At 44.6% G+C, this 27,524-nt stretch overlaps 1 protein-coding gene across 1 annotated transcript; it reads left to right on the top strand.

Moving 5' to 3' along the window:
- The first annotated feature begins 516 nt into the window (after positions 1-516).
- Positions 517-27,475, top strand: LOC140074847 (uncharacterized). The gene is made up of 10 exons (XM_072120095.1): positions 517-792; positions 15,706-18,975; positions 19,377-19,468; positions 19,554-19,612; positions 20,378-20,523; positions 21,077-21,239; positions 21,629-21,820; positions 22,236-22,466; positions 26,062-26,203; positions 27,042-27,475. The coding sequence occupies exons 1-10, from the start codon at positions 750-752 to the stop codon at positions 27,114-27,116; spliced, it is 4,413 nt and encodes a 1,470-aa protein (XP_071976196.1). The 5' UTR covers positions 517-749; the 3' UTR covers positions 27,117-27,475.
- The last annotated feature ends 49 nt before the right edge of the window (positions 27,476-27,524 follow it).

The following is a 27,524-nucleotide window of genomic DNA, read 5'->3' as shown; positions in this document are numbered from 1 at the left end:
TCTGGTTTCCTCCCACACTCCAAAACATACTGTTGGGTTGTTTAGATTGTGAGCCCCATAGGGACAGGGACCAATTTGACATGCTTTGTGCAGCGCTGTGGAACCTGTGTGAGCTATATAGATAAAGAATTATTATTATAATTAACGCAGGCTGATGAATTCTCTAGAAAGTAATCTGGAGAATTGGGATCGAATTGATCTATTTTCTAATGTGATCAGCGCGTCAATTGCCATCAAATGGATCTATCTGTGAGCAGCGCGTGCCAAATGACAGCAAATATTAACCCCCTGACTACCATCTGTTGCACATCAGAGGAATCTGTGTTACCATATAGAGTCATATAAATACTAATAGTGGCAGAGTGCTGGAGGAGACCTCAGATGACTGGATGATGGCTGTTACAGAGCAGGATCCATGAGGTTTCTATTATATGCAGAGTGTGTGCAGCCTGTGGGGGGTGACACTGCTATGTGATGCAGGAGGAGGAGGAGGAGGAGAGCTACAAGTGACAGCAGCACTCATCACACACATCACACATCCAGTGTACGAGGCAGCAGCATGTGCTGGCGCTCTGCACCGCCCCCTGGCGGCCGGGCCCCCCACATCGCACTGGGGGAGCAGAGTGGGGATGTAGTAGTGGGGTGCAGGGGGGCAGAGCACTGGGGGCTGTGACGCTTCTCTCCACGCCTGGCACTGAAGGCAGAGCCCAGCTTGGCATCACCCTGCATCTCAGCTCCATGGCCCCAGGATGATCCGCTTCCTTCTGCTGCTTGTGCTGCTTCCCGGGGCCGGTGAGTAACCAAAAATCCTGGGAGGTGGGGGGCAAGGTCACAGCCATATACTATGTATCCATATACTGTATACAGGGATACAATGCATCACACACATGCACCATGGACACTGCAGCCTGTGCCCACATGGGGTGATGCCAGGCACACATGGGGGTACAGGGAGCAGCTGTTGCATGCCCAGGACAGGGCTATTACTAGATATATACAGATTGATGGGTTTTACATATATCTGGATCATGTAGGTGGGATTCCTGTTTATATGCTATCTGTGTGAATTCTGTATATATTAAATATGTCTGTGTATATATATATATATATATATATATATATATATTAGTAATTACATCTTTTACATATGTACACATGTGCCACTTGGTATATACAGATATATGTGGTGTAATATAGTATTTATATAGATTTATGTATATGCTACCAGTTGTGTCTATATCATATATATCTACATCTATCTATCTATCTATCTATCTATCTATCTATCTATCTATCTATCTATCTATCCTCTAACTATTTATCTCTATATATTTCATATCTATCTATCTATCTATCTATCTATCTATCTATCTATCTATCTATCTATCTCTCTATATATTATCTATCCATCTATCTCATATCTATCTCTGTCTTTCTAGCTAACCCATCTCCCTTTCTCTCTCTCTCTAAATATATGTATATATTCTATATCCATATTTATAGGTACACATGGCTCTATATCGCCATACAACATTTACCGCCATATGTTGCTTAGATACAGCCCCCATACAGAGATATAATTACAATAGAAAAAGGCTTAGATTTTTTTTATGTTGGGTTCCATAGGAATGCAAGAAAAAAACCCTCCAGTGTGACCCCATAGAGTGCTGAAGGTAATATATTACGGCTCTGTGTAATGTAATACCGTCATAATATGCCCATGTGCATGAGCATAGATATTAACATCTGCATATAGCAAAAAATTCAAATTACACTCTCAGAGATAACCAGAGACAGTATGATCCCTTAGACTTCTGGGGGTAACATATTACAGGTCTGTTTAATGTAATACCGTAATAATATGCTCATGTGCATGATCACATTTACAAACATCTACATATAGTATACAAATTAATTTACAAAACCGGAGACCAATGCAGGTAGAGTATGACCCCAAAGACTTCTGGGGTTATGGCTCTGTACCATACTATATGGTACACATGATACAGATACACACATATAGGACATAGTCGCACTTTGTATTACTCTGTGCCTCATACTGTACATGACATGGTACTGGCGGATAGATACCAGTGTGGGTTTCCAGGCTCCGTTCTTAGTTGTGAAGCCAGTTGAGGGGGTGTTGTTGTAGCTAGACGGTCTAATTGTATGTGTCATAGTTCTTCCTGTGCGTGGATAGAGCAGTGAATCTGTAAATATCATCCATGATATTCGCGGGAAGCTCAGTGATTGGCTGTGGATGATGGGGGTTGTAGGTAGTTGATGAGCGCTTCTGGCTGTGTATGTGGCAGTGAATGGATACAGTACAGTCTATGTGATCAACTGGTATATGACAACGAATTACCGTTATTATACGGTAACTGGTGTATGTTGATGGACTTGCATATGGACATAAACTGGTGTGCAGCGATGAACTGGTGTACGGTAATGACCTGATGTATAGTGATGAACTGATGTATAGTGATGAACTGGTGTACGGTAATGACCTGATGTATAGTGATGAACTGATGTATAGTGATGAACTGGTGTACGGTAATGACCTGATGTATAGTGATGAACTGATGTATAGTGATGAACTGGTGTACGGTAATGACCTGATGTATAGTGATGAACTGATGTATAGTGATGAACTGGTGTACGGTGATGACTTGATGTATAGTGATGACCTGGTGTATAGTGATGAACTGATGTATAGTGATGACCTGGTGTATGGAGATGAACTGATGTAAAGTGATGACATGATGTATAGTGATGACCTGGTGTACAGTGATGACCTGATGTATAACAATGAACAGTTATGACCTGGTATACGACTATAAATTGGCGTACAGTGATGAACTGGTGTATGGAGATTACCTGGTTTTTGGATAATGGACTGTCGTATGGAGATGAACTGGATTATGGTGATAAACTGTTGTTACACCATGAACTGATGTATGGAAATGAACTGGTGTGTGACTATAAACTGGAGTATGGCAATAAACTGGTGAACTGGTATTTAGATTAAACTGCTATATATGAATGAAGTGGTGTGTGGCAATACACTGATATATGGTAATGAACTTGTATATCACCATAACCTGGTGTACAGCAATTAACTGGTATAGCAACCTACTAGTGTTTGGTACTAAAGTATAGCAACATACTGGTGTGTGGTACTGAAGTATAGCAACGTACTGGTGTGTGGTACTGAAGTATAGCAACGTACTGGTGTGTGGTACTGAAGTATAGCAACGTACTGGTGTGTGGTACTGAAGTATAGCAACGTACTGGTGTGTGTGGTACTGAAGTATAGCAACGTACTGGTGTGTGTGGTACTGAAGTATAGCAACGTACTGGTGTGTGTGGTTCTGAAGTATAGCAACGTACTGGTGTGTGGTACTGAAGTATAGCAACGTACTGGTGTATGGTACTGAAGTATAGCAACGTACTGGTGTGTGGTACAGAAGTATAGCAACGTACTGGTGTGTGTGGTACTGAAGTATAGCAACGTACTGGTGTGTGTGGTACTGAAGTATAGCAACGTACTGGTGTGTGTGGTACTGAAGTATAGCAACGTACTGGTGTGTGTGGTACTGAAGTATAGCAACGTACTGGTGTGTGGTACTGAAGTATAGCAACGTACTGGTGTGTGTGGTACTGAAGTATAGCAACGTACTGGTGTGTGTGGTACTGAAGTATAGCAACGTACTGGTGTGTGTGGTACTGGAGTATAGCAACGTACTGGTGTGTGGTACAGAAGTATAGCAACGTACTGGTGTGTGTGGTACTGAAGTATAGCAACGTACTGGTGTGTGGTACTGAAGTATAGCAACGTACTGGTGTGTGGTACTGAAGTATAGCAACGTACTGGTGTATGGTACTGAAGTATAGCAACGTACTGGTGTGTGGTACAGAAGTATAGCAACGTACTGGTGTGTGTGGTACTGAAGTATAGCAATGTACTGGTGTGTGGTACTGAAGTATAGCAACGTACTGGTGTGTGGTACTGAAGTATAGCAACGTACTGGTGTGTGTGGTACTGAAGTATAGCAACGTACTGGTGTGTGTGGTACTGGAGTATAGCAACGTACTGGTGTGTGTGGTACTGAAGTATAGCAACGTACTGGTGTGTGGTACTGAAGTATAGCAACGTACTGGTGTGTGGTACTGAAGTATAGCAACGTACTGGTGTGTGTGGTACTGAAGTATAGCAACGTACTAGTGTATGGTACTGAAGTATAGCAACGTACTGGTGTGTGGTACAGAAGTATAGCATCGTACTGGTGTGTGTGGCACTGAAGTATAGCAACGTACTGGTGTGTGGTACTGAAGTATAGCAACGTACTGGTGTGTGGTACTGAAGTATAGCAACATACTGGTGTGTGGTACTGAAGCATAGCAACGTACTGGTGTGTGATACTGAAGTAAAGCAACGTACTGGTGTGTGGTACTGAAGTATAGCAACGTACTGGTGTGTGGTACTGAAGTATAGCAACGTACTGGTGTGTGGTACTGAAGTATAGCAACGTACTGGTGTGTGTGGTACTGAAGTATAGCAACGTACTGGTGTGTGGTACTGAAGTATAGCAACGTACTGGTGTGTGGTACTGAAGTATAGCAACGTACTGGTGTGTGGTACTGAAGTATAGTAACGTACTGGTGTGTGGTACTGAAGTATAGTAACGTGTGTGGTACTCAAGTATAGCAACGTACTGGTGTGTGTGGTACTGAAGTATAGCAACGTACTGGTGTGTGGTACTGAAGTATAGCAACGTACTGGTGTGTGGTACTGAAGTATAGCAACGTACTGGTTTGTGGTACTGAAGCATAGCAACATACTGGTGTGTGGTACTGAAGTATAGCAACGTACTGGTGTATGGTACTGAAGTATAGCAACGTACTGGTGTGTGGTACTGAAGTATAGCAACGTACTGGTGTGTGTGGTACTGAAGTTTAGCAACGTACTGGTGTGTGGCACTGAAGTATAGCAACGTACTGGTGTGTGGTACTGAAGTATAGCAACATACTGGTGTGTGGTACTGAAGTATAGCAACATACTGGTGTGTGGTACTGAAGTATAGCAACATACTGGTGTGTGGTACTGAAGTATAGCAACGTACTGGTGTGTGATACTGATGTAAAGCAACGTACTGGTGTGTGGTACTGAAGTATAGCAACGTACTGGTGTGTGGTACTGAAGCATAGCAACATACTGGTGTGTGGTACTGAAGTATAGCAACGTACTGGTGTGTGGTACTGAAGTATAGCAACGTACTGGTGTGTGTGGTACTGAAGTATAGCAACGTACTGGTGTGTGTGGTACTGAAGTATAGCAACGTGCTGGTGTGTGTGGTACTGAAGTATAGCAACGTACTGGTGTGTGATACTGAAGTATAGCAACGTACTGGTGTGTGGTACTGAAGTATAGTAACGTACTGGTGTGTGGTACTGAAGTATAGAACGTACTGGTGTGTGTGGTACTGAAGTATAGCAACGTACTGGTGTGTGGTACTGAAGTATAGCAACGTACTGGTGTGTGGTACTGAAGTATAGCAACGTACTAGTGTATGGTACTGAAGTATAGCAACGTACTGGTGTGTGGTACAGAAGTATAGCAACGTACTGGTGTGTGGCACTGAAGTATAGCAACGTACTGGTGTGTGGCACTGAAGTATAGCAACGTACTGGTGTGTGGTACTGAAGTATAGCAACATACTGGTGTGTGGTACTGAAGTATAGCAACGTACTGGTGTGTGGTACTGAAGTATAGCAACGTACTGGTGTGTGGTACTGAAGTATAGCAACGTACTGGTGTGTGTGGTACTGAAGTATAGCAACGTACTGGTGTGTGTGGTACTGAAGTATAGCAACGTACTGGTGTGTGTGGTACTGAAGTATAGCAACGTACTGGTGTGTGGTACTGAAGTATAGCAACGTACTGGTGTGTGTGGTACTGAAGTATAGCAACGTACTGGTGTGTGTGGTACTGAAGTATAGCAACGTACTGGTGTGTGTGGTACTGGAGTATAGCAACGTACTGGTGTGTGGTACAGAAGTATAGCAACGTACTGGTGTGTGTGGTACTGAAGTATAGCAACGTACTGGTGTGTGGTACTGAAGTATAGCAACGTACTGGTGTGTGGTACTGAAGTATAGCAACGTACTGGTGTATGGTACTGAAGTATAGCAACGTACTGGTGTGTGGTACAGAAGTATAGCAACGTACTGGTGTGTGTGGTACTGAAGTATAGCAATGTACTGGTGTGTGGTACTGAAGTATAGCAACGTACTGGTGTGTGGTACTGAAGTATAGCAACGTACTGGTGTGTGTGGTACTGAAGTATAGCAACGTACTGGTGTGTGTGGTACTGGAGTATAGCAACGTACTGGTGTGTGTGGTACTGAAGTATAGCAACGTACTGGTGTGTGGTACTGAAGTATAGCAACGTACTGGTGTGTGGTACTGAAGTATAGCAACGTACTGGTGTGTGTGGTACTGAAGTATAGCAACGTACTAGTGTATGGTACTGAAGTATAGCAACGTACTGGTGTGTGGTACAGAAGTATAGCATCGTACTGGTGTGTGTGGCACTGAAGTATAGCAACGTACTGGTGTGTGGTACTGAAGTATAGCAACGTACTGGTGTGTGGTACTGAAGTATAGCAACATACTGGTGTGTGGTACTGAAGCATAGCAACGTACTGGTGTGTGATACTGAAGTAAAGCAACGTACTGGTGTGTGGTACTGAAGTATAGCAACGTACTGGTGTGTGGTACTGAAGTATAGCAACGTACTGGTGTGTGGTACTGAAGTATAGCAACGTACTGGTGTGTGTGGTACTGAAGTATAGCAACGTACTGGTGTGTGGTACTGAAGTATAGCAACGTACTGGTGTGTGGTACTGAAGTATAGCAACGTACTGGTGTGTGGTACTGAAGTATAGTAACGTACTGGTGTGTGGTACTGAAGTATAGTAACGTGTGTGGTACTCAAGTATAGCAACGTACTGGTGTGTGTGGTACTGAAGTATAGCAACGTACTGGTGTGTGGTACTGAAGTATAGCAACGTACTGGTGTGTGGTACTGAAGTATAGCAACGTACTGGTTTGTGGTACTGAAGCATAGCAACATACTGGTGTGTGGTACTGAAGTATAGCAACGTACTGGTGTATGGTACTGAAGTATAGCAACGTACTGGTGTGTGGTACTGAAGTATAGCAACGTACTGGTGTGTGTGGTACTGAAGTTTAGCAACGTACTGGTGTGTGGCACTGAAGTATAGCAACGTACTGGTGTGTGGTACTGAAGTATAGCAACATACTGGTGTGTGGTACTGAAGTATAGCAACATACTGGTGTGTGGTACTGAAGTATAGCAACATACTGGTGTGTGGTACTGAAGTATAGCAACGTACTGGTGTGTGATACTGATGTAAAGCAACGTACTGGTGTGTGGTACTGAAGTATAGCAACGTACTGGTGTGTGGTACTGAAGCATAGCAACATACTGGTGTGTGGTACTGAAGTATAGCAACGTACTGGTGTGTGGTACTGAAGTATAGCAACGTACTGGTGTGTGTGGTACTGAAGTATAGCAACGTATTGGTGTGTGTGGTACTGAAGTATAGCAACGTGCTGGTGTGTGTGGTACTGAAGTATAGCAACGTACTGGTGTGTGATACTGAAGTATAGCAACGTACTGGTGTGTGGTACTGAAGTATAGTAACGTACTGGTGTGTGGTACTGAAGTATAGAACGTACTGGTGTGTGTGGTACTGAAGTATAGCAACGTACTGGTGTGTGGTACTGAAGTATAGCAACGTACTGGTGTGTGGTACTGAAGTATAGCAACGTACTAGTGTATGGTACTGAAGTATAGCAACGTACTGGTGTGTGGTACAGAAGTATAGCAACGTACTGGTGTGTGGCACTGAAGTATAGCAACGTACTGGTGTGTGGCACTGAAGTATAGCAACGTACTGGTGTGTGGTACTGAAGTATAGCAACATACTGGTGTGTGGTACTGAAGTATAGCAACGTACTGGTGTGTGGTACTGAAGTATAGCAACGTACTGGTGTGTGGTACTGAAGTATAGCAACGTACTGGTGTGTGGTACTGAAGTATAGCAACGTACTGGTGTGTGGTACTGAAGTATAGTAACGTACTGGTGTGTGGTACTGAAGTATAGCAACGTACTGGTGTGTGTGGTACTGAAGTATAGCAACGTACTGGTGTGTGGTACTGAAGTATAGTAACGTACTGGTGTGTGGTACTGAAGTATAGCAACGTACTGGTGTGTGGTACTGAAGTATAGTAACGTACTGGTGTATGGTACTGAAGTATAGCAACGTACTGGTGTGTGGTACTGAAGTATAGCAACGTACTGGTGTGTGGTACTGAAGTATAGCAACGTACTGGTGTGTGGTACTGAAGTATAGCAACGTACTAGTGTGTGGTACTGAAGTATAGCAACGTACTGGTGTGTATAGTACTGAAGTATAGCAACGTACTGGTGTGTGTGGTACTGAAGTATAGCAACGTACTGGTGTGTGTAGTACTGAAGTATAGCAACGTACTAGTGTGTGGTACTGAAGTATAGCAACGTACTGGTGTGTGTAGTACTGAAGTATAGCAACGTACTAGTGTGTGGTACTGAAGTATAGCAACGTACTGGTGTGTATAGTACTGAAGTATAGCAACGTACTGGTGTGTGGTACTGAAGTATAGCAACGTACTGGTGTGTGGTGATTAACTAATACATGACAATTAACCTGTGTATGGAGATGGTGTAAGGGGAAGAAATGGTATATGACAATGATCTGGTGTGTGGTAATAAACTGGAGAAAATCTGGTATGTGGCCATGAACTGGTGTATAATATTTATAAACTTGTATATGGCGTATGGTGTACGGTAATGAATGGGCCACACACAGTAAACTGGTATATAGCAGTACACATTATGGGGATCATTTGGTACATGCCAATAAATTAGTTTATAGTACTTAATGTGTATATGGCTGTGACAGTTTTACAGCAATGAACTGGTTTATGGTAAGGAATTAGTGTATAGAATATATATACCTGTTATCTTAATGTGTGTGGGGGTATTATTTTCGGTAAGGTGGGGCGCCCATCTTAGTCTATTTGGTATATGTGTATGTACATGTGGGGTTTATAAACACTCAAACCCTGTGTATTGCCCCTGAGCAGCCGTATAACTGAGGTTTATGGATAAAAGATCATGTATGAGGCGGCCATCTTACTCATAGCAACCATTATAAAATCAACTAATGATGGTTACTGGTTGCTATGGGCTACAAGCTCAGATATTGTATTATTGTGCCAAGACAGTAGACCCTTCGCTATAAATCTGGTTAGTCACTGACTAATATCTGAATATTATGACATGTCTGTCCATTATGAGGTGTGTGATGAATTTGGCACCAGGTTTGAGCCTCATCTGTGCAATGTGTATGACTGGGATAACCGTGACATGTGGGTGACGGATGGTAATGGGGCCATTAATATGATTACTTGGAAGATATCGTACAAGTACAAGACCCATATGCCAACCAATGAGGTTGCTGCTTTTATTTTTTCGAGGGGGTTTTGCGAAATGAGAGCTGGAATTCTATTAGTTGTTATCTTATACTACTTTATCTTCTGCTCCATTATTTGCCATAATAAATTGGCTGGAAAGTGAAATGTTATGTTGTCAGCGTCTCACACAATTCTCAGACTTGTTAGCTAAGGTCGTCCATCTTACATGACTTGCAAATAATTAAAGGTTTCTACTTGTTTTATGTAAATCCCGATAAAGTTCTGTAACTTTCTCACCATTTTCATGACCTCTTCCCAGGGCGGATTAAGGGGTGTATGGACTGGAATCACTTTCTACATATCGTACTAGAATCAGCTTTTTGGAGAATGGGGGAATGTGTCCATTCTGCCTCCTTTTAATCTGTGGCTTAAGGACCTTTAGAGGACCTTCAATGGTCCTGAAAAGGGGCCTTGTGTGCATGTGTATTGAGAGCAGGAACAAATGTAGGAGGATTTCATGGGTGAAGGTCCTTCTCAGTATAAAATCTTGGTGACCATGGACCCAAACCTGATATATTATAATCCCTCTACCTCTTCTTGCTTTCTGTGAATGAGGACATTCTAGTTTACATCCTTAAACGGTAAACCAGTCCAGACCTAATAATTCTCACGGCCGAGGGTTTGTTACTAATGTACTTAAATCATCTGTCACTCCTAGAAAAGTCTCTAGTGCCTACTGTTGGAAGACAACAATCCCATAAGTCAAGTAAGACCTTTTAAACAGGGCTTGAATTATTGGAACCTGTCACAAGAATTTACTCGATTAAACTAGCAACCCCCTCAGGTAAGGTATAAATTGTCCATTCTAGAAATCCCTCTTTTATGTGAAATCTCACCCATTTACCTATATAAAAAAATCTCCTCCAAAATCATCAGCTGTGTAGCTCACAGAACCACAAGCCTGATGTGATTTGTAAGATGAGATTGTTATCTTAAGTATGACACCTGCAACACATTTCTAGGTGCTATAGAACTGATAATAGGGGCATCTGAAGTGATGCTCAACCTCTGCAGCCTCTAAACTTGACTCAGTCGAGAGTCTCAGGCAGAATATGACTCTTCTCTGCTCATTGTCACTTGATTTTGGAGGAGATTCTTTATAGGTAAATGAGCGAGATTTCACATAAAAGAGGGATTTTAGAAAGGACATTTCATACCGTACCTGGGCGCTAGATGTTACTGGATATAAATTCTGTAGACAGGTTCTTTGTCAACATTAAAGTATAACCAACAAATGTTATATACTTTTTCCTTCCAAGATGGTGACTGCTCCTTTAAGGATATCCACATCCCCAAGGCTCTGCCATATTAGATTCTCCAGTCCTATCAGTTTCATTCCAGCCCTGGCGCTCTCCGATATCCCACTTGTGTTGACTGTAAGCATTTAACTGGATCATCTGAGAATGTCTTGCCTAGAGATGATGGCTGCGCGGAGCTGCCAGTAATTAAGTGTTACGGTGGAATAGGATTAGGGTTTCAGCTGACTCCATCTAATTTTCAGCCCCATCATCCACAGACTGTTCGCTCTGTCAGTGACTTTAAGTGACCCTGACGCCCAATTCATCTTTATTCGGTAGTACAGATTTACAGCACTAAAGTCCATGTAGGGTGTAATTGTGATTTTACCCTGCGGGGGGAGCTATAGGGAGATTACAGCTGGTAGTTGCTGCACATCTGCTTAGGTTCTTATTTTTGGATGCCAAAGACTCCACAGGTGCACCTGATTTTGGGGAGGCCTTTTGCTCACTTGGGGCAAGTGGGTCGTATTTTAGTAGACGTATTTTAGTAGCCGTCCATAAAGCTGCCATGTTTAGAGTATAAAATGGACACTATAGGGACTGGTAACATGATGGCTTTTTGGTAATTACTACCAGGCTGCAGCAGTAATATACTGACCTTTACTACATGACTGGCACCATGGGACTACTCTAAGACTGGCATGCTAGTTGCAAGTGGGCACAATTTTAGGGCATCTTTCCATGGACTTGGCACTGAAGGGACTACTTTGAGCCACTTACTATGGGGCTGGTATTCTGTGTATTCAGAGGATGGCACTGTGGGAACTACCGAGGGGTTGGCATTATAGAAATTCTCTATATGCTAGTGATAATGGCATGATTGGTACTATACAGGTTTCACAGTTCTGAAAATTATTTGGAGGTTGGCGCTATGGGGGTCAACTATAAGGCAGCCATTGTCAAGGGGGCTGGTAGTATGAAGTTGGCATTATGGACAGGGATGGGTTTAGACAAAGTGGGGCCCTGGGCAAAACTAAAAGTGGGGCCCCAAAATAAAACTACCGTATTATATGAACAGTCACAGTCAGTAAGAGGCTCCTCTAGCCCTGCTCTATAATAACACCTTGTAGTTACACACAGTATTAGGTAAGTATCTGTAATATAGGGCTGTAGGAGGATTATATAGGAGAGAGACAGATGATAGGGAGATTGCTGATAAATATGAAAGATGATAGAGATTTATAGATATATAGAAATATAAAGTAGATTACATATAGATATCTAGATACATGATAGAAGAAAGATATGAGAGATAGATACAGTAGAAAAGAGATAGAAGATTGACTGATAGATGGATATATAATAGATAGGAGATAGATAGATGATCTATAGATGAATAGACTAGGTAGAACAGGCTAGGTAGATAAATGGATTGATAGACAGATATATAGATATGAAATAGACGAGATGGAATAACTAAATGGATAGAAGCATCTTCACCCGGGCGTTCAACCAAGGGGTATTAAAGGAGTAATACACAAAAGTCCAGATGCAGGGGGCCCCTTTATGACAGGGGGCCCTGGGCAAATGCCCAGTTTGCCGCCCCCTAACGCCGACCCTGATTGTGGAATCTACTTTGAGGCCGATATTATTGGAAATTACTATGAGACAGATACAGGGATGTAGCTAGAGGGGCCCATAAGAAGTATTTTCCCCATAGGTCTGGTATGGAGATGACATTGGGAACCACCTGTTCTTACGGTTGCCATTATGGGTGCCCAGGGCACTACCACTGTTGCATGTGAAATGAATAGAAGAGTGGCCATATATGTGTGTGACCCACTCCATTCACTTCTGAATACATGTTCTACGGCTACCAGGAGGACCCTGTTCTGGAGATGGGTGGGGGGTCACAGATTTGGAGGGGAAGGGTCTATATTAGGGCCATCCTCAATACTATCTGATCAGCTCTCCTCTAGAAGGCAGTGGTTCTCGCTTTGTTCCTTGATTTCCATGTTTCAGTTTTGGGTGGACCCGTCCTGTAAGCCAAGACAAAACAGATGTGTAAATTCCAGCATTGTTGTTTAATGATTCCCCATAGACTGGAGCTAGGACGTCCTGACACATCACACGTGGCATAAACACCCAAACACGTGTGCAACGCGGCCCCCCCAGGAGCGCCATTATTGTTATAAGCAGGGAATGCAGGGAAGCCAGCTGTGGGTCGGCGCTGACTGGAGCAGGACCTCTAGTGACTAATGTTTGACCCCGGAGCATTTTCATAATGTTGGTGTTGATTTTGGTAAAACATTAAGATGGACTCAACTTATATGACCAATCATTTTTTTACCTGGCGACGCCATGTTTAGGATCAATTGACCAACGTGTCAGGTAGTGGGTTTGGATAGAAGGATCTATTGTTGTCTAGTCTTCTCAGTACCAGGTTCTGAGGTTTATGGCTTCCCGCAGAGAAGGCTACAAAATCTGATCACAGTTTAGTTGACTCCATCAAAAAACAGTGAAAAACATTGTATTTCCAATCCAAGATTTCAGGGTGTGAATTACTCCCCATCGGGGAATATGTTTACTGCTTTATCTGGAAATCACAAACTCTGGATCGCCAAGTGGTTCCTGTAGAGGGAATTGCCTTCCCCTTGGTGATCCGTGCCTCTAGCGCCCCCCTCCCTCGGTTCCTGCACCTTATCGGCACAGGTTTTCCGGCAGATAAGGTCACAGTCCTGTGTCCAGTGGGATCTGCGGAAACAGACAACAGGAATCCTATCCGGGCTCAGGAAGCAGAAGGACAGGATGCTGGAGCCGCTCCGTATACACATCAGCTTGAGAAGTCATCAAAACTTTCACTTATGTCCTCAATACAAAAACATGTCCGGGAGTGCGGCTGCCTGTGAATAATATGTCATGATATCGCAGGCGGCACCTTCTCCTGCAGACCCTCTGCTTGCCAAATTGTTCTGGTTCCCTTAATAAAGGTCACTGGCTGCCTGCACAGCCGGAGGTCGGCCGCCTCCTAGAGGCATCTCTGATGCGCTGTCAGGGAAAGTGCAAAATGAAAAATGGCCGGACCAATTACTGCGTCCTCCGGTGTCCTATAAAACGCAGCCTCGCAGATCACTGCTGGCTTCCTGTCTGCCCGGCCACAGGTCACACTACTCAGCTTTCCCTGCTCGCCGCAGATTCTTTAGGGTGGTAGTAAACACGACAACTTGTGTAATATCTCATCACCCGCCGGAGCCAATATAGGGGGGATGGAATAATTATTCCGCTTTTCTGCATTACGGTAATATTTACTGCTTACTGCACGTTACTAGGAGGGTGATGCCGGGGAAGAACGTACAAAATCCTACATGGATAAAGGATATCTAATCTACCTGCATTTCATTTCTCCACTTTTGTGCTCCCTACTGTAGCTTTAGAATATATCAAATCTATTTTAATTTCATTTTTTACATTTTGGGCAACATAGTGCGACTTTAGAGCGTATCGCATCCAGCAGCATTTCATTTTTCCAATTGTGCACCCTTGTGCAACTTTGAAATTGATCACATCCGCCTTCATTTCATTTCTACACATTTTTGCACCCTACTGTAGCTTTAGAATGAATCCTATCCTATATCCTACTGCGACTTTGAAATATATTGAATCTAGCAGCATTTTCTGCACCTTACTGCAACTTTAACTTCAAATCAACAAACCTATTAGTATTTCATTTCTCAACTTTTCTACAACCTGCAACTTTAGAATATATCAAACATATCATTATCTCATTTGTTTACTTTTGGGCACCTTGCTGTGGCTTTAGAACAATGGAGCAACATTTCATTTCTCCACTTTTGTGCTCCCTACTGCAACTTTGAAATATATCACATCCACCTGCATTTCATTTGTACACATTTTGGCACCATACTGTAGCTACTGCGACTTTAAAATATATTGAATCTATAAGCACCATTTTCACCTTTTCTGCAACTTTAAAAAACAACAAATCTATCAGCCTTTCATTTCTCTACTCTTGTGTACCCTACTGCAATTTTTCCTTACTTTTGGGCACCCTATGACTTTAGAGCATATCAGATCCAGCAGCATTTCATTTCTGCACCCTACTGCAACTTTAACACTGCTATCCTTTCAAACTTTTAACTGTAACTTCCCAGCTAAATCTGTTCCTACAAGTGACATTGACATCATGTTATCCTTCAGAGACGTCACACATGCACCTTCCGACACTCTTGCTATTTCTTGGTGCCACCCATAATGGTGCTGTAAAGATCATGACCTACATCTCAACCAAAGAATCTGCACAGAGTCTGGTCAGACTGCATTGAATATATTTGGGAAACATCATCCATCTTAATGAGTTACATCCTCTGTCACATCATCTCTCCATTTCCTCTGTCTGAGATCTCCGGCTCTAATACCTCACATTCCAGGGTTTAGGACAAGGGTCACCATCCTGTAGTCAATTCTGTCATTTGTAACCATTGAGACACATGGTTCTGCATAGAAGCTGCATACACAAAATAGGAGGAGATTTTAATGAAGATAGTTTTTTTTAATTTTACATTAATTTAATAATTTTCTGCATTGAGCTCATCTTGGGTTATCGGAATGGAAGGAAAAATGAGTGGGAAAAATTGGAAATGATCTCAACAAGTTAACATGTATGTGATATTTGACTCCTGATCACCCCCTGCAATGAAAAGCCAAATTCTGTTTTTATAATTATCGATACAAAAGTGCAAAAACAGGTTTGTTACGAGTTCATGATCAGCAGTTTGGAGTATTTGTGGTGTTGGATATCAAATTTTTGTAAATTTGACTGATTTTCTTCTTGTACCTTCTAGAGCTTTTTGCCAATGATACGGATGAAGTCGAAACTTCTACAGCAACCACTTTGGGGTCTCAGTTTACAATGGCTGTGCCGACTCAGACCACAATCCGAAAACCATTGGGAACACATGCGCCCACCAAAAAGACAGCTGTAAAAAATGCCCATGGCGGAATAAGAAATATCACCAATGTGAAACATAAAAATACCAGCCATGACAGGGATATAAATGTCACACAAAATACCACTCATTGGCACCCAACTAAAATGCCGGGTACTGCCAAGAGCCATCTGCAGAGGGAGTCCTCCATAAAGAAGCCCATCATCAAGAAGGTAACCACTCCTCCCACCAAGCTCAAAAGTATGATGAAGACTACAATGAAAAACCCGTCTGCCAGGTATCAGAGTCCGCCACACGTCCATCATAAGAATACTACAACCAGGAGACCAGGGATGGGACATTACCATCACTCTAATGCTAGTGCTGGTGCGGCAGACCTGGCCAAATCCCACCGAGTTGTGACACCACCAAGGAACAATGTAAAACCTGTCCAGAAAGTTGTCACATCACTCCCCGAGAGAGTTAAACATCTGCCATTGGGTTCCCACCACAACAAACATCTCAAAGATCAATCAAACATCACCACACTATTACTAAGTAGTGTTATCAGTAATAGCACCAAGTTGCTCACTCACGAGGTCAACCATATTACTGACTCTTTGCCAAAAACCAGCTTTGTACACGAGAAAAAGACCGTCTTACATGAACTGAACGCTCTGAACACTTCAGAACATTTACGGAGAGCAGAGAACGCGTCCTTGGTACCTCAAATCCATAAAGATCTATCAATAGCAGGGGTTTTGAAGGGCATACATCTGCCAGGAGTACGACAATCTGAAGTGTTGCAGGGGTTAAATGTAAGGGTGCCAGATAGAAATGTGATCTATAACCGTACCAAGCAGAATTTAGGAGACCCTGCTAAACTTGTTGGACTGGGACGAGATGGGACAATTCATGAGATGAATCGAGTGAGTACTGTTGAGTCTGTAGAGACAGGGACAGTGGTCAACAGCACTTCTGGTATGGGGGACACTCCGATGGGTCATACTCAATCAGAAGTACAAGCACACAACAACGTGGAGCAGCAATTCCAGACTCAGCCAGAAATGACAACAGGTGGACATCTTAATCACAACCAGACACACAGTCATAGACATCATAAACACTCTGCATTGGGCGGCCATAAACAGTCTGATAACACTGTGCCTCACCATACAGTTACATCCCCAGGAAGGGTAAGTGGTCCTCACAGACACCATCTTAAACATCTTAAACATCTACACAACTCCACTCATCCCCATGAGCATAATGAACATTGGCTGCAACACCAGATAAGTTCTACTCAAGTCTACTTAGATGAGACAGGCACACGAGACCATCAAAGCCAACCACCACTCCAAAGTGAGAAGGTCAACTTCCACGAAAGCCCACCAACTATTAAGAATAGATCAGATGTGAGCACCTTGTCTCTTCAGAAAGACAACTTTTCTGAAGCTGAAACATCCACAGCAAATTCCTGGAAACATTTTACAACAGTGGAACCACAACTGACCACACAAAGGTTACAAAACCTAACTACTATAAGTCAGGTAACAATGCAGACTCAGCTAATGTTCACAACACCAATCACAACCCACATTAAAACTGGTCCTCAAGAAGAGATTCTACCAAGTCCATACCATAAAACCGTGACACAGGACCATCTAATATCTCAATCTATATATAACACAACCGAGGAGTTTCATATGGAACTTACCACAGATCCACAGATGACTCCACATGAAAATACTGAGGTCGTGGTACACAGAAGCCACAACACAACTGAGATAGAGTCAACCACACAGTCCCACCTTAAAATAGTAGAAGAGACCAAACCTGGGGAACCTTCAGAGCACCAGCCAGATCTGTCCACACATAAGACATCTTATCAGTCCACATGGACATATCCAGGACTTCTCACAGAGACACGGACGCTCAAAGTAGGATCAGCCACTGAGACATGGAGTCCAATCACAGAGACTCGTCCACATCCATTTAAAGTGACCAAATCCCCATTGACCACACATAGTCCGCCAGCTCTTGTAACATTGAAGGACTTCAATGAAACACAGGCACAAATATCCATAAATATTCAGTATAGTGAACCTATAACATCTCCACATAGCAGGACAGAACCAAGAACACGCGGCCAAACCGAGACATTGACAGAGACAGAATCAACCGTGGTTCTTTCCACCACACAGACCGGACCACGCACAAAGGGCAACTCCAAATCAACCTCCCTGGTTTTTAGTACAGAAACAATTAGTTGGACACAGTCAGAACCAACAACTAAAGATAAGACTGAACCAATTACTAAAGCAGAACCAACCACAAGCAGCCAAATATATTCAGTCACACCAACAGAGTCAACCACAAAGACCATGACAAGTTGGCTTGGAAAGACCCAGACAACGTCCACATTGCAGACAGAACCTAACACAACCAACATCAACTCAATATCACCTATATATAAAGAAATGTCCACAGAACCACCTACACAACATGTCCCAAAGCACACCTCAACCATGAGGCCTAGTAGAAGTTCTACCACTCCAAGCTGGACCTTCATGAAGAACGAGACGGATTCAGTCACATCAACAACCGAACCACTTAACCAAACCTCTACAATGGGATATGGTAGGGATGAAACAGAATCCCCCAAACAAACCGACCCAACTTCTACGATTCCCCTAAATCTATTTACACCCCATGGTCATGTATCATCAACCCACAGAGAACACTTACCGTCAACACAAACACAACCAGATCTGGAAACTCGGACATATCCTCATCACACCACAAGGGCTAGAACAGAGATGTCTTCTACTGTAGAACCTGGGACACTAACGGAACAGGAACATATGACCTCAAGTAGTGGTGGGCCTGTTACTTCATACACCACTGAGGGACCTTGGAGTGAGGTATCTAGCCCATCATTGTCTGGTGGACATCAAAGTCATGAAGATAGATGGGACTCAGGACCAACATTGTCCACCACAAGAAGCCATACGTCAGATAAAGGCCACTCCAGTGATCTTACAACAAGTCCTCCAACCAAGACGAAGGTGGTAACATCACCTCAATCCAGCACGTCCACCACCCAAACCCCCGGCGAGATGATGTCCATGCAACCAGGAAGAGACCGGATCTTCATCGTAGACGAGCAACAACCAGTCTTTAAAGGTCAGACATGAACAATTACTGCCCAGACTAGAATAATGTCTCCGTCTTGACTTTATCTCTTGTTTTTCTCTTTCGTTTGTCTTGGTTTTTTTTTTTCAGAGAAACCACATTTGCCGAGTGACCTTTTCAGAAAGATAGATCCCTCGTAAAGATATCGGGAGGGGTTTTTTATTTGCTTTTGTCTTGAGGTTTTACAAAATCCAGGGCATAAAAATAGTTATGGTCTATAATCAAGTGAAATAGAGTCATAACTTTTGGTGAGCGCAGGGTTAGTCAGATCTTATGACCTTGGTCCATTAAGGGACAGACCTTACCCATCCCTGGTCTCAGGAACCTACCTGAGGCTAAAAACCTGCATATTCCTATGTACATTTAACATAATCATCCTTCTCCTCCATCAGTGCCAACCATTAATGTGACCTACAAGATGAATGTGAGCCACCTCATGGCATGTGAGCAGCCGCACTCCTGCAAAGCCCTTCTCCTACAAGAGGTCAGTGTCTTGTACCGCTCTGGATTTACACGTATTTCTCGTTTTCGCCATGTCTTGACTCGCTTCCTCTCGTCTTTTCTTGCAGTTGACTTCTGCTTACAAGTCATCCCCGGGATTCGATAAGATTGACATCGTGAATGTGACGTGAGTGACACTGCCCCTGATATTAGGATCTTGTGTTGGCATCGTGCCCACATGGTATCATAGAGATTTACCAAGATCTGCCCTAAAGAAAACTGTAGTCGAAAATTTGCCAACCAGGGTGACTTGTTGAGCTTTTTTGCAAAAAGATTTAGCCACTTTTTGGATTTTTAATTCCCTCCATCCAGGGCTCAAAAGGTTACAAAAAATGGTTGCAATGTCACTCCAGGAGAAGCTCAGCATCGAAACTGGTGCAATATCTAAGGAGGGAAGTGTTAGGCCAGAAGATGCCACCAATTGAAAGGAAATTTACCATCAAAGTCCATCATTACTCATAGATCCAGGCACTGTGACTGTGTTAATCTTTTTATATTCTTTATCCATGGCCTCCTTCTTTCTAAAATTACCTTATCTTAATGAGCCAGAAGGGCTTTGGGGGTGTTAAAAGTTGATATTAGAAGGAAGGAGAAGAAATATAAGAAGATACCACAGTCACGGTGCCTGGATCTATGAGTAATGTCCCGGGTTTATCAGGATGGATCTTGATGGTAGATTTCCATTAAGAAACATTTAGTGGATATTTTAACAAAAATTTCCCTCAATCTAAGGGCCAGTAAGACTCATCTGCTGCAGAGGGTGAAGTCTCTTGTGGTCACAGAATCACGGGGCCCGGTTCTGTATACACATGTTGGTTCTGCTGGATGCACAATAGGTTCTGGTCCCTGTACTCTCCATCGCCCCGGCAATGGCTTCTTCTTGTCGTTTCAGGATGGCCGGCTCTACCTTGGAATACAAAGCGGTGTTCAGCGTCCGTCCAGGGAGCCTGATGTCTGCAACGCAGGAACTGGTCCTCTCTAACCCGTCCGGGCTGTTCGGTTCCCTTACCTATCGGCTCTATAACACGACCCTGACAGGTGAGGGACTGGTGCCGCTGTTTGTGTAGTGATGCATTAGGGATGGTTTGATCTTTGACCTGTTCTCAGGGTTACATGTGACTCAGGGGATCGGTGAGTGGAATCTTTATTTCCTGTAATAAGTAGAACTCCGCAGGGAGGTGACCCGGTAACCCGTCCTATGATCTCTACCTCCCGCTGACTGTTTCCTCTATGGGAAGCGCCACTACCCGTGACCTGTCACATGGCATCTGCCCCTGATTCTCAGTGACTCTGATGGAGACGCGATAGATACGGCGGCGTCCTCCCCTTTAAATATTCTGGACTGCTGCATACGCTGTGTTCTGGTCTCTAGTCATTGTCCGATATTTTAGAGGGGTTGTCAGGTGATCAATGGGGTCCAATAACTGATCTGTTCTGGGTGTCTGACCCCCACCGATCGCAGGAGCACCAGACAATAGATGACCTATTGATGACAGGAGCACCAGACAACCCCTTTAAGTGTAAGCCCCCCCGCTACTCCCCTGTGTGCAGTGGTATAATCTTCCTGTGATGTGATGTCTCCTCTCCGCAGACTATCGCGCCGATCCCTGTACGGACTGGTTCGTGTGTCCTCGCAGTTTCCAGTGTGTGCCCCTGCGGAGACTCAGCGCCCTTTGTGTGTCACCATGTCACAGTATCTTCTGCCACAACAACGGCATCTGTATCCACCGCAAAGGGCAGGACCCTGAGTGCCAGTGAGTAGGACCAGTAAAGATCTCTGCTTGCTGTGATAAATGTAGTGAATGAAACCCTAACGTTCTACAGTTATACGCCCTAAAATGTATCAACTTATCCCCTTGCCAGACGATAGAGGGTAAGTTATAGTTTTCTGGGGTCCGACCCCCCCAGTCCTGCTGTGAGTGGGGCCCCTGTACCATCTGCCAGCCCCCCAAAAGTGAATGGAGCGCGGTTACGTATGCGCAGTGTCCTCCAATCACAGCGGGACATTGTAGGTCACTGGGGGTCTGACTTCTAGGTCATTGTGGACTTTTAGTTCCTCCTCCGGGATCTAATCGCTTTATATACGGATGTAGTTGGGTTTGTTTCCTGTCAGTCAATATGGATTCTGTCTTGACCCCTTTAGGTGCCCGATTGGCAGAGACTTTTGGTACATGGGGCAAACCTGTGACTACCGAATGACTCATCACCGCCTCGCCGCCATTGCCTGCGCCGTCGTCTTCTGCATCATCATTTGCGCGGCGGTCGCTGTTTTCATCCTGGTTCGGAGGTTCCAGACCCAGATCCTACAACAGAAAGTGGCTCAGACCCAGAGCAGGTAAGACAATGTACCGCAAGGACCTCTATATCCTATAGGACCTCTAAGGACTTATGGGGTCCTGTGTTATTCCTCCTGATTAATACCCATGTCCATGATATAAGACGCCATAATCCTGGGGACGGATGCAGGCGATCAGTAGTCACGTAACGGAGCGCTGTCTCCGCTCACTCAGGATTTATGTTCCCGGCTCGCCTCCTGCTGGCTGGGAAAGTCATAGCTCGGAGAAGGAGGAATCGGGCCGAGGTATCTGTTGCCATGGTAACCAGAGATGAGAGTTGATATTGGCAATCATGTAATCCGGTTTTCTTAAATTCCATAAACTTGACAAGAGACCGCCCCCCATCTGACCCGGCGATAAAAACACTTCACCATAAAATGGAGACATGAATTGACCCGAATTCTCGTATTTCAGTTACAGGAGGTTCAGTCGCTTCGATGATGTCCCCACGCATTTCTGGTGTCCTTCCCAAACATGGCTGACGGCCTCGGCGTCGCTCAATTCCTTGGATAACCCAGCGTTCAGCAGCTCGGAGGAGGTGTTCCCGCTGCAGGCGCTGGGGAGCTGCGTGTGCGGCTGTCAGGACGGAGCCAGGAGCGGATCCCAAACAAACCAGCCCCAGCAGCCCACCCGGGCGCCCCCCAGGTAATACACATGCTTATTCACATTCACATTGAAACTGTACCCCCCTGCCATAAGAGATTTTGGCTGTCAGAGCCTTCCCGGTGCAGGAGTGTTAGTATGCTCCGCCCCCTCACATGTGATAGCTTCCTGGAGTATCCCTTTAAGTGTTATGTATATCTAGGGGCAGATAGCTCCCCCTGGTGGTGGCCACTCGGAGCCCTGATTGTATTTGTAGGTGAAAATCCTCTTAATCTAAATAACAGATCTAGGAAACAGTTCACACCTTCCCTATAATCTCCGTTGTCTGACTGTAGGGCGGTAACTGACGAGAGTCGGTCTATTATATGAGGCAGCAGCGTTTCTTAGCGGGAAGGATAGTGAAGAGTTAATGTATTTTGGATGGCAGCGCCAGACGGGTGATTTGCATGTCTGCCTATAATTGGGCACATGCGCGCGCTGGGCCTCATCTGCCGGATGTGCAGTGAATGTCTAATCAGGCGCTCGCTCCTCTGAGGGCATCCAGCACTGCAGGGGTTACTTATTCTGAGACCCCCCCTTACCTTAGCTGTGAAGGTATTCGGGAACAGGAGGGAACGCGGGGCTGTGATTGGCGGAGTGGTTGTCATGGTTACACTGGTCGGAGCGTACGGCGGCTGCTGCAGGGAGGATGCTGGGGGTAGCGTTACCAGGGGAGGACGGATCAATTATAGAGAGAGGGGTCACACTGCGCCGACACGTGTCGCCCTGTCTCACGGGACGTGACCTACGTGTCAGACGAGGCCCCCCACCTCCATTACAGTGTCATCCAGGCACAGCTAAATAAAGTTTCATCATTGTAATTATTGGCCAAGCTCAAGACCTCTGCTTGCTGTCAGTGATAATTGGTGTTTACATCCTGATTCGGAAACCCCCTAAATACCAGAAACTTCTCACAGCTGAGGGTTTGTCGCAGTCGCAGACTCCAAATTTCAAACCATCAGGACCTTTGACGGAAATATGAAGCTAATGTTTTCGGTGAGGATCCGTCTTCGGTCCTAAGATCGCAAGTACAGGGTCATATCTTGAGTGTAAGCACGTCCTTGGGATCGGGGTCCCTGATGTCGGACCCCCACTGATCTTGAGAACGTGGTCCTGTTTCCTGTAATGAATGGAGCAGCAACTTACAATGAAAGACCCCATTGATTGTAGGGGGAAGGTCCGGAGGGGACCCCCTTAAAAAAGGAATAGAAGATTGTATGCAATTGACAAAATTCCTACTGACAGCAAACAGAGGTCTTGAAAAAGTTGTTTGTATGAAAGGTAATCTCCAGCAGCATCTGTCTCCCCCCTCCCCTCTCCATAGACCTCTGTGTATTCTCTGTAAGCTCAGTAAGTCTTGTTGTAGTAGAGACGGATTCTGCAGAGAACCTGTGGAGATGGTGACCCCATAATCATCTTATGATGTGACATAGAACAGGATACGGGTCACGCTATAAGGTCTCTGTGTGACACAATCAATGAGTGAATCAATGTCACGTCCTACTTGGTGACCCCTGACACGTAACACACAGATAATGAGGGATAATGAGGATATTGTGTATACAGGGCGGGGGAGGGGCGGCGGTGGCACCGGCCTCTGCAATGCGTCCCTGGCAGAGATGGTGCGGTACGTTGCTGGGATTCTCGTGGCTTAATTAAAGGTTCCTCTCCCCGCTGAGTGTTTCCATCTTCTGCTCCATTAATAGACATCAGGGATCGGAGGGGAGAGGGGCTCACGCACCAAGACAAATCAATTAGCGCTCAGCCCGCAGCCCCCGGAGCGCCATACACGAGCGCTGAGGGACCTGCCCACACACATTATAAGAGGGGGGGGGGGGCACCTGTTTCAGGTTCTTACCAACATAATCTTAAAGGAATCGTCCACTTTCAGCAAATAGTTGATGTGGTTTGTCTATTGAAAATTTATGCAGTTTTCCAATGTACTTTCTGTATCAATTCTTCAGTTTTCTAGATCTCTGCTTGCTGTCATTGTATAGAAAACTTCCTATGGAGAAAAGCAAGTCCCTGGTCATGTGATGCCACACAGGTGCAAGGCTCGTTATATATCCCTGGTCATGTGATGTCACACAGGTGCAGGGCTCGTTATATCCCTGATCATGTGATGTCACACAGGTGCACAGCTAGTAATCAGAGCTGTGTGAACCGGCTTTTCTCCATAGTTAGTAAACAATGAAGCTTCTTGTTGAATAGATCTAGAACACTGAGGAATTGATAGATAAAGTATCGGAATATTATAGAACTTTTCATTCTGCAAACAATAGCAATCATTTGCTGAAAGTGGACGACCCCTTTAATATAGGTTTATATGACTGCACGTAATAATACAGTACATTACAACTGCAGGGGGCGCTAAAGGGGTGTATATATATATTGCAGTTTACCTTAGAGATGAGGAGACCTTGTGCCATGTGGACCCCCTTATATTCCAAGTGCTGTCACGTTTATAGGAAGCACTTACAATAATGTTTATTTACCTGTAATATAAGCCTCCCCGCACTGTGCCTTAAAGGGAACCTGTCAGCAGGCGTGACCATGCAGTACTACAGCCAGTGTTATGTATTGTCCCCAGAGAGATGTATAATCAGACCTCTGTGTGTGTAGTTAGTAGCAGCAGGACTGTGACATATGGATTTATATTCATGGATTGTACTGGATGTGACCTCACACTGCTGTGCTCTGTACTCTCTGCAGACAGTGTTAGTTATTGTCCCTGGAGAGATGTGGAGTCAGACCTTTGTGTATGTTTGTTAGTAGCAGCAGGACTGTGATATAAGTATTTATATTCTAGGATTATACTGGGGACGTGTCCTCACACTGCTGTACCCTGAGTTAAAGCTGAAGCAGGAGTATGGGCTGTAAAGCATCTCCGTGAAAAGATTTCAGAACACAGCAGTGTGAGGATCCCCCCCAAGTACAATCCTGGAATATAGATCCACATATCACAGTCCTGCTGCTACTAACACCATACACAAAGGTCTGATTACACAGACAAAACCTAACACTTGCTGATAGAGCTAGGGCAAAAAACCCCATGGCTTTCATTAAGAAACAGCGCCACACCTGTCCATGTACTGATATAGTCACGGTCAGAGTTGTAGTACCACAGGCAGCCTGTACACTGAGGTGGGAATGGTGTCCCATCCCTTTAATGGGAGGATCCCTGCACCATGATGTTACATATATTCATAGATGTGGGTGATATATGAGCAGGAGCCCCGGTATAGACTATTGGACAGTGCTGATCCCTGTGCTGTGGCTGCAGCCCTCGTCACAATGTATCAGGGGATTATCTCCATGAATCAGGACAGAAAGTGCAGACTCCATGTTTTACTATAGACAATGCTGGATGTCACTGTCACTTCTGGTCACTTCTCTATTATGTGCCCTGCCCCCAGGACTGGCATAGTACCATACTGCGCCACCGCCTCTGTACCCGTCATATAGGAAGCTGAGATATGAGGAGCTTCTTTACTCGTCAGTACACAGTGTATATGTGTAGTTCCAGTGGTTACCACCAGAGGGCAGCAGGCGCAGTACATTATCTATAGGTGACGCTCCATACGCTTCTGTCTTCCAGGCTCGAGACGAGTTGCAGCAGCGTCAACGACTTGATGGTCGACTCCGGGAAAGCGAGTGACGTGTCTGTGTGCAGCTGGCCCATGGAACCGATCCACTGGACCCCCTTCCCCATCCTACACCAGCTGTCCCTGCAGTCTCCGGTACGGGAAGGAAAATCTGGAGACAACATAATGGGACAAAGTAACTTTATTGTAGGATTTTTACCCAAAATGTTAAAAAAAAAAAAAAAAAAAGGCTCCCGGGAGCAGATACTACTAAGAATGTAATAAAACAGCGCCACCCTTATCCAGTGGTTGGGTCTGATATTGCAGCTCAAGCTTTATTCTAGTAAATTGTGCATTACCAAACACAAACCTGAAGCTGCTGAGCCTTAAAGGGGTTGTCCACAGGTTGAAAAGCATCACAAAAACAGCACCACACCATGGCTTGTGCTGGTATTGCATCTGAGCTGTATAGAGATGAAGGAGTCAGTTGCAATACTAGCACAAGCCATGGTCAAATGTGGCGCTGTTTTTGGAAGAAAGTAGCCATGTTTTTCTACCCCTTTACTGTAAAGTATTATGTATAGGGCTGGTCTCCTTATACACAGAAGAGTCACCTTATGACCCCTAGGGCCAGGTGTTACAACATCCTCTTAACCCCTTTAATTTTTAAATCCATCTGGTGCAGGATATTACACAGTAAAGGCTAGAATCCCCTTAAAGGGACAAATCCGCTAGAGCACTAGAGATAAGCTGACATTGGGTAGATGTGCTGCTGTATAATGTCCTCCATGCTGCTGCTCCTGCTGTGGAGCTACACAGAGGTAGGGGATCTGTATCTCCTCTCTCTGCAGTGTATAGGAGACATGATAGCAGCTGGTCTCCAGCACCAGACCGATGCATCAGCCACGGCCTATAGATGGAAAATACAAAGGTGTAATTAAAGGGGATGTCCCATATTGTACATGACTCTTGATACTTTCTTTGTCCCCCCCAGTTTCACGCTCGCAGACCTCACTCCTACTTTGAAGGGATGGAGCTGGTGAACACAGAGAGGAGCTGGACGGCATAGCCGCTGCGGCTGGAGGACCTACACGAAGGGCTAGTGATCAGCATTTTATCAAGGACACTCCTGCCAGTGCCTGCTACGTAGGAGCCCACACCCGGAGCGGCTCCCTACAGGACTAGACCCCCCCAAAGGCCGACCATGCACAGACTATAACCTGCGTGTAGCACTTATGTGTGGTGTACATCATCCCATGTGATTGCAGAATCTCCCATACCCACCACTAGAGAGCGCTCTGGACTCACATCAATCACATCCGTCATCTACTACTACTGTCTTGCAGATTGATTCTTGCAACCGATAAACCACTTACGGTATTACCCATAATAAAGTGTCGCTCAGCAGGGGGTGCAGGTTATTTGTGGAGGGATCGGGACATCAGAAGGGTTTCTGTACTCTTCTGAAAACACATGT

Source organism: Engystomops pustulosus, chromosome 8 (assembly GCF_040894005.1).
Source record: "Engystomops pustulosus chromosome 8, aEngPut4.maternal, whole genome shotgun sequence".
NCBI classification, from domain to species: domain Eukaryota; kingdom Metazoa; phylum Chordata; class Amphibia; order Anura; family Leptodactylidae; genus Engystomops; species Engystomops pustulosus.
The sequence above is the reverse complement of the archived record's forward strand: the minus strand, read 5'-3'. Positions and strand labels throughout refer to the sequence as shown.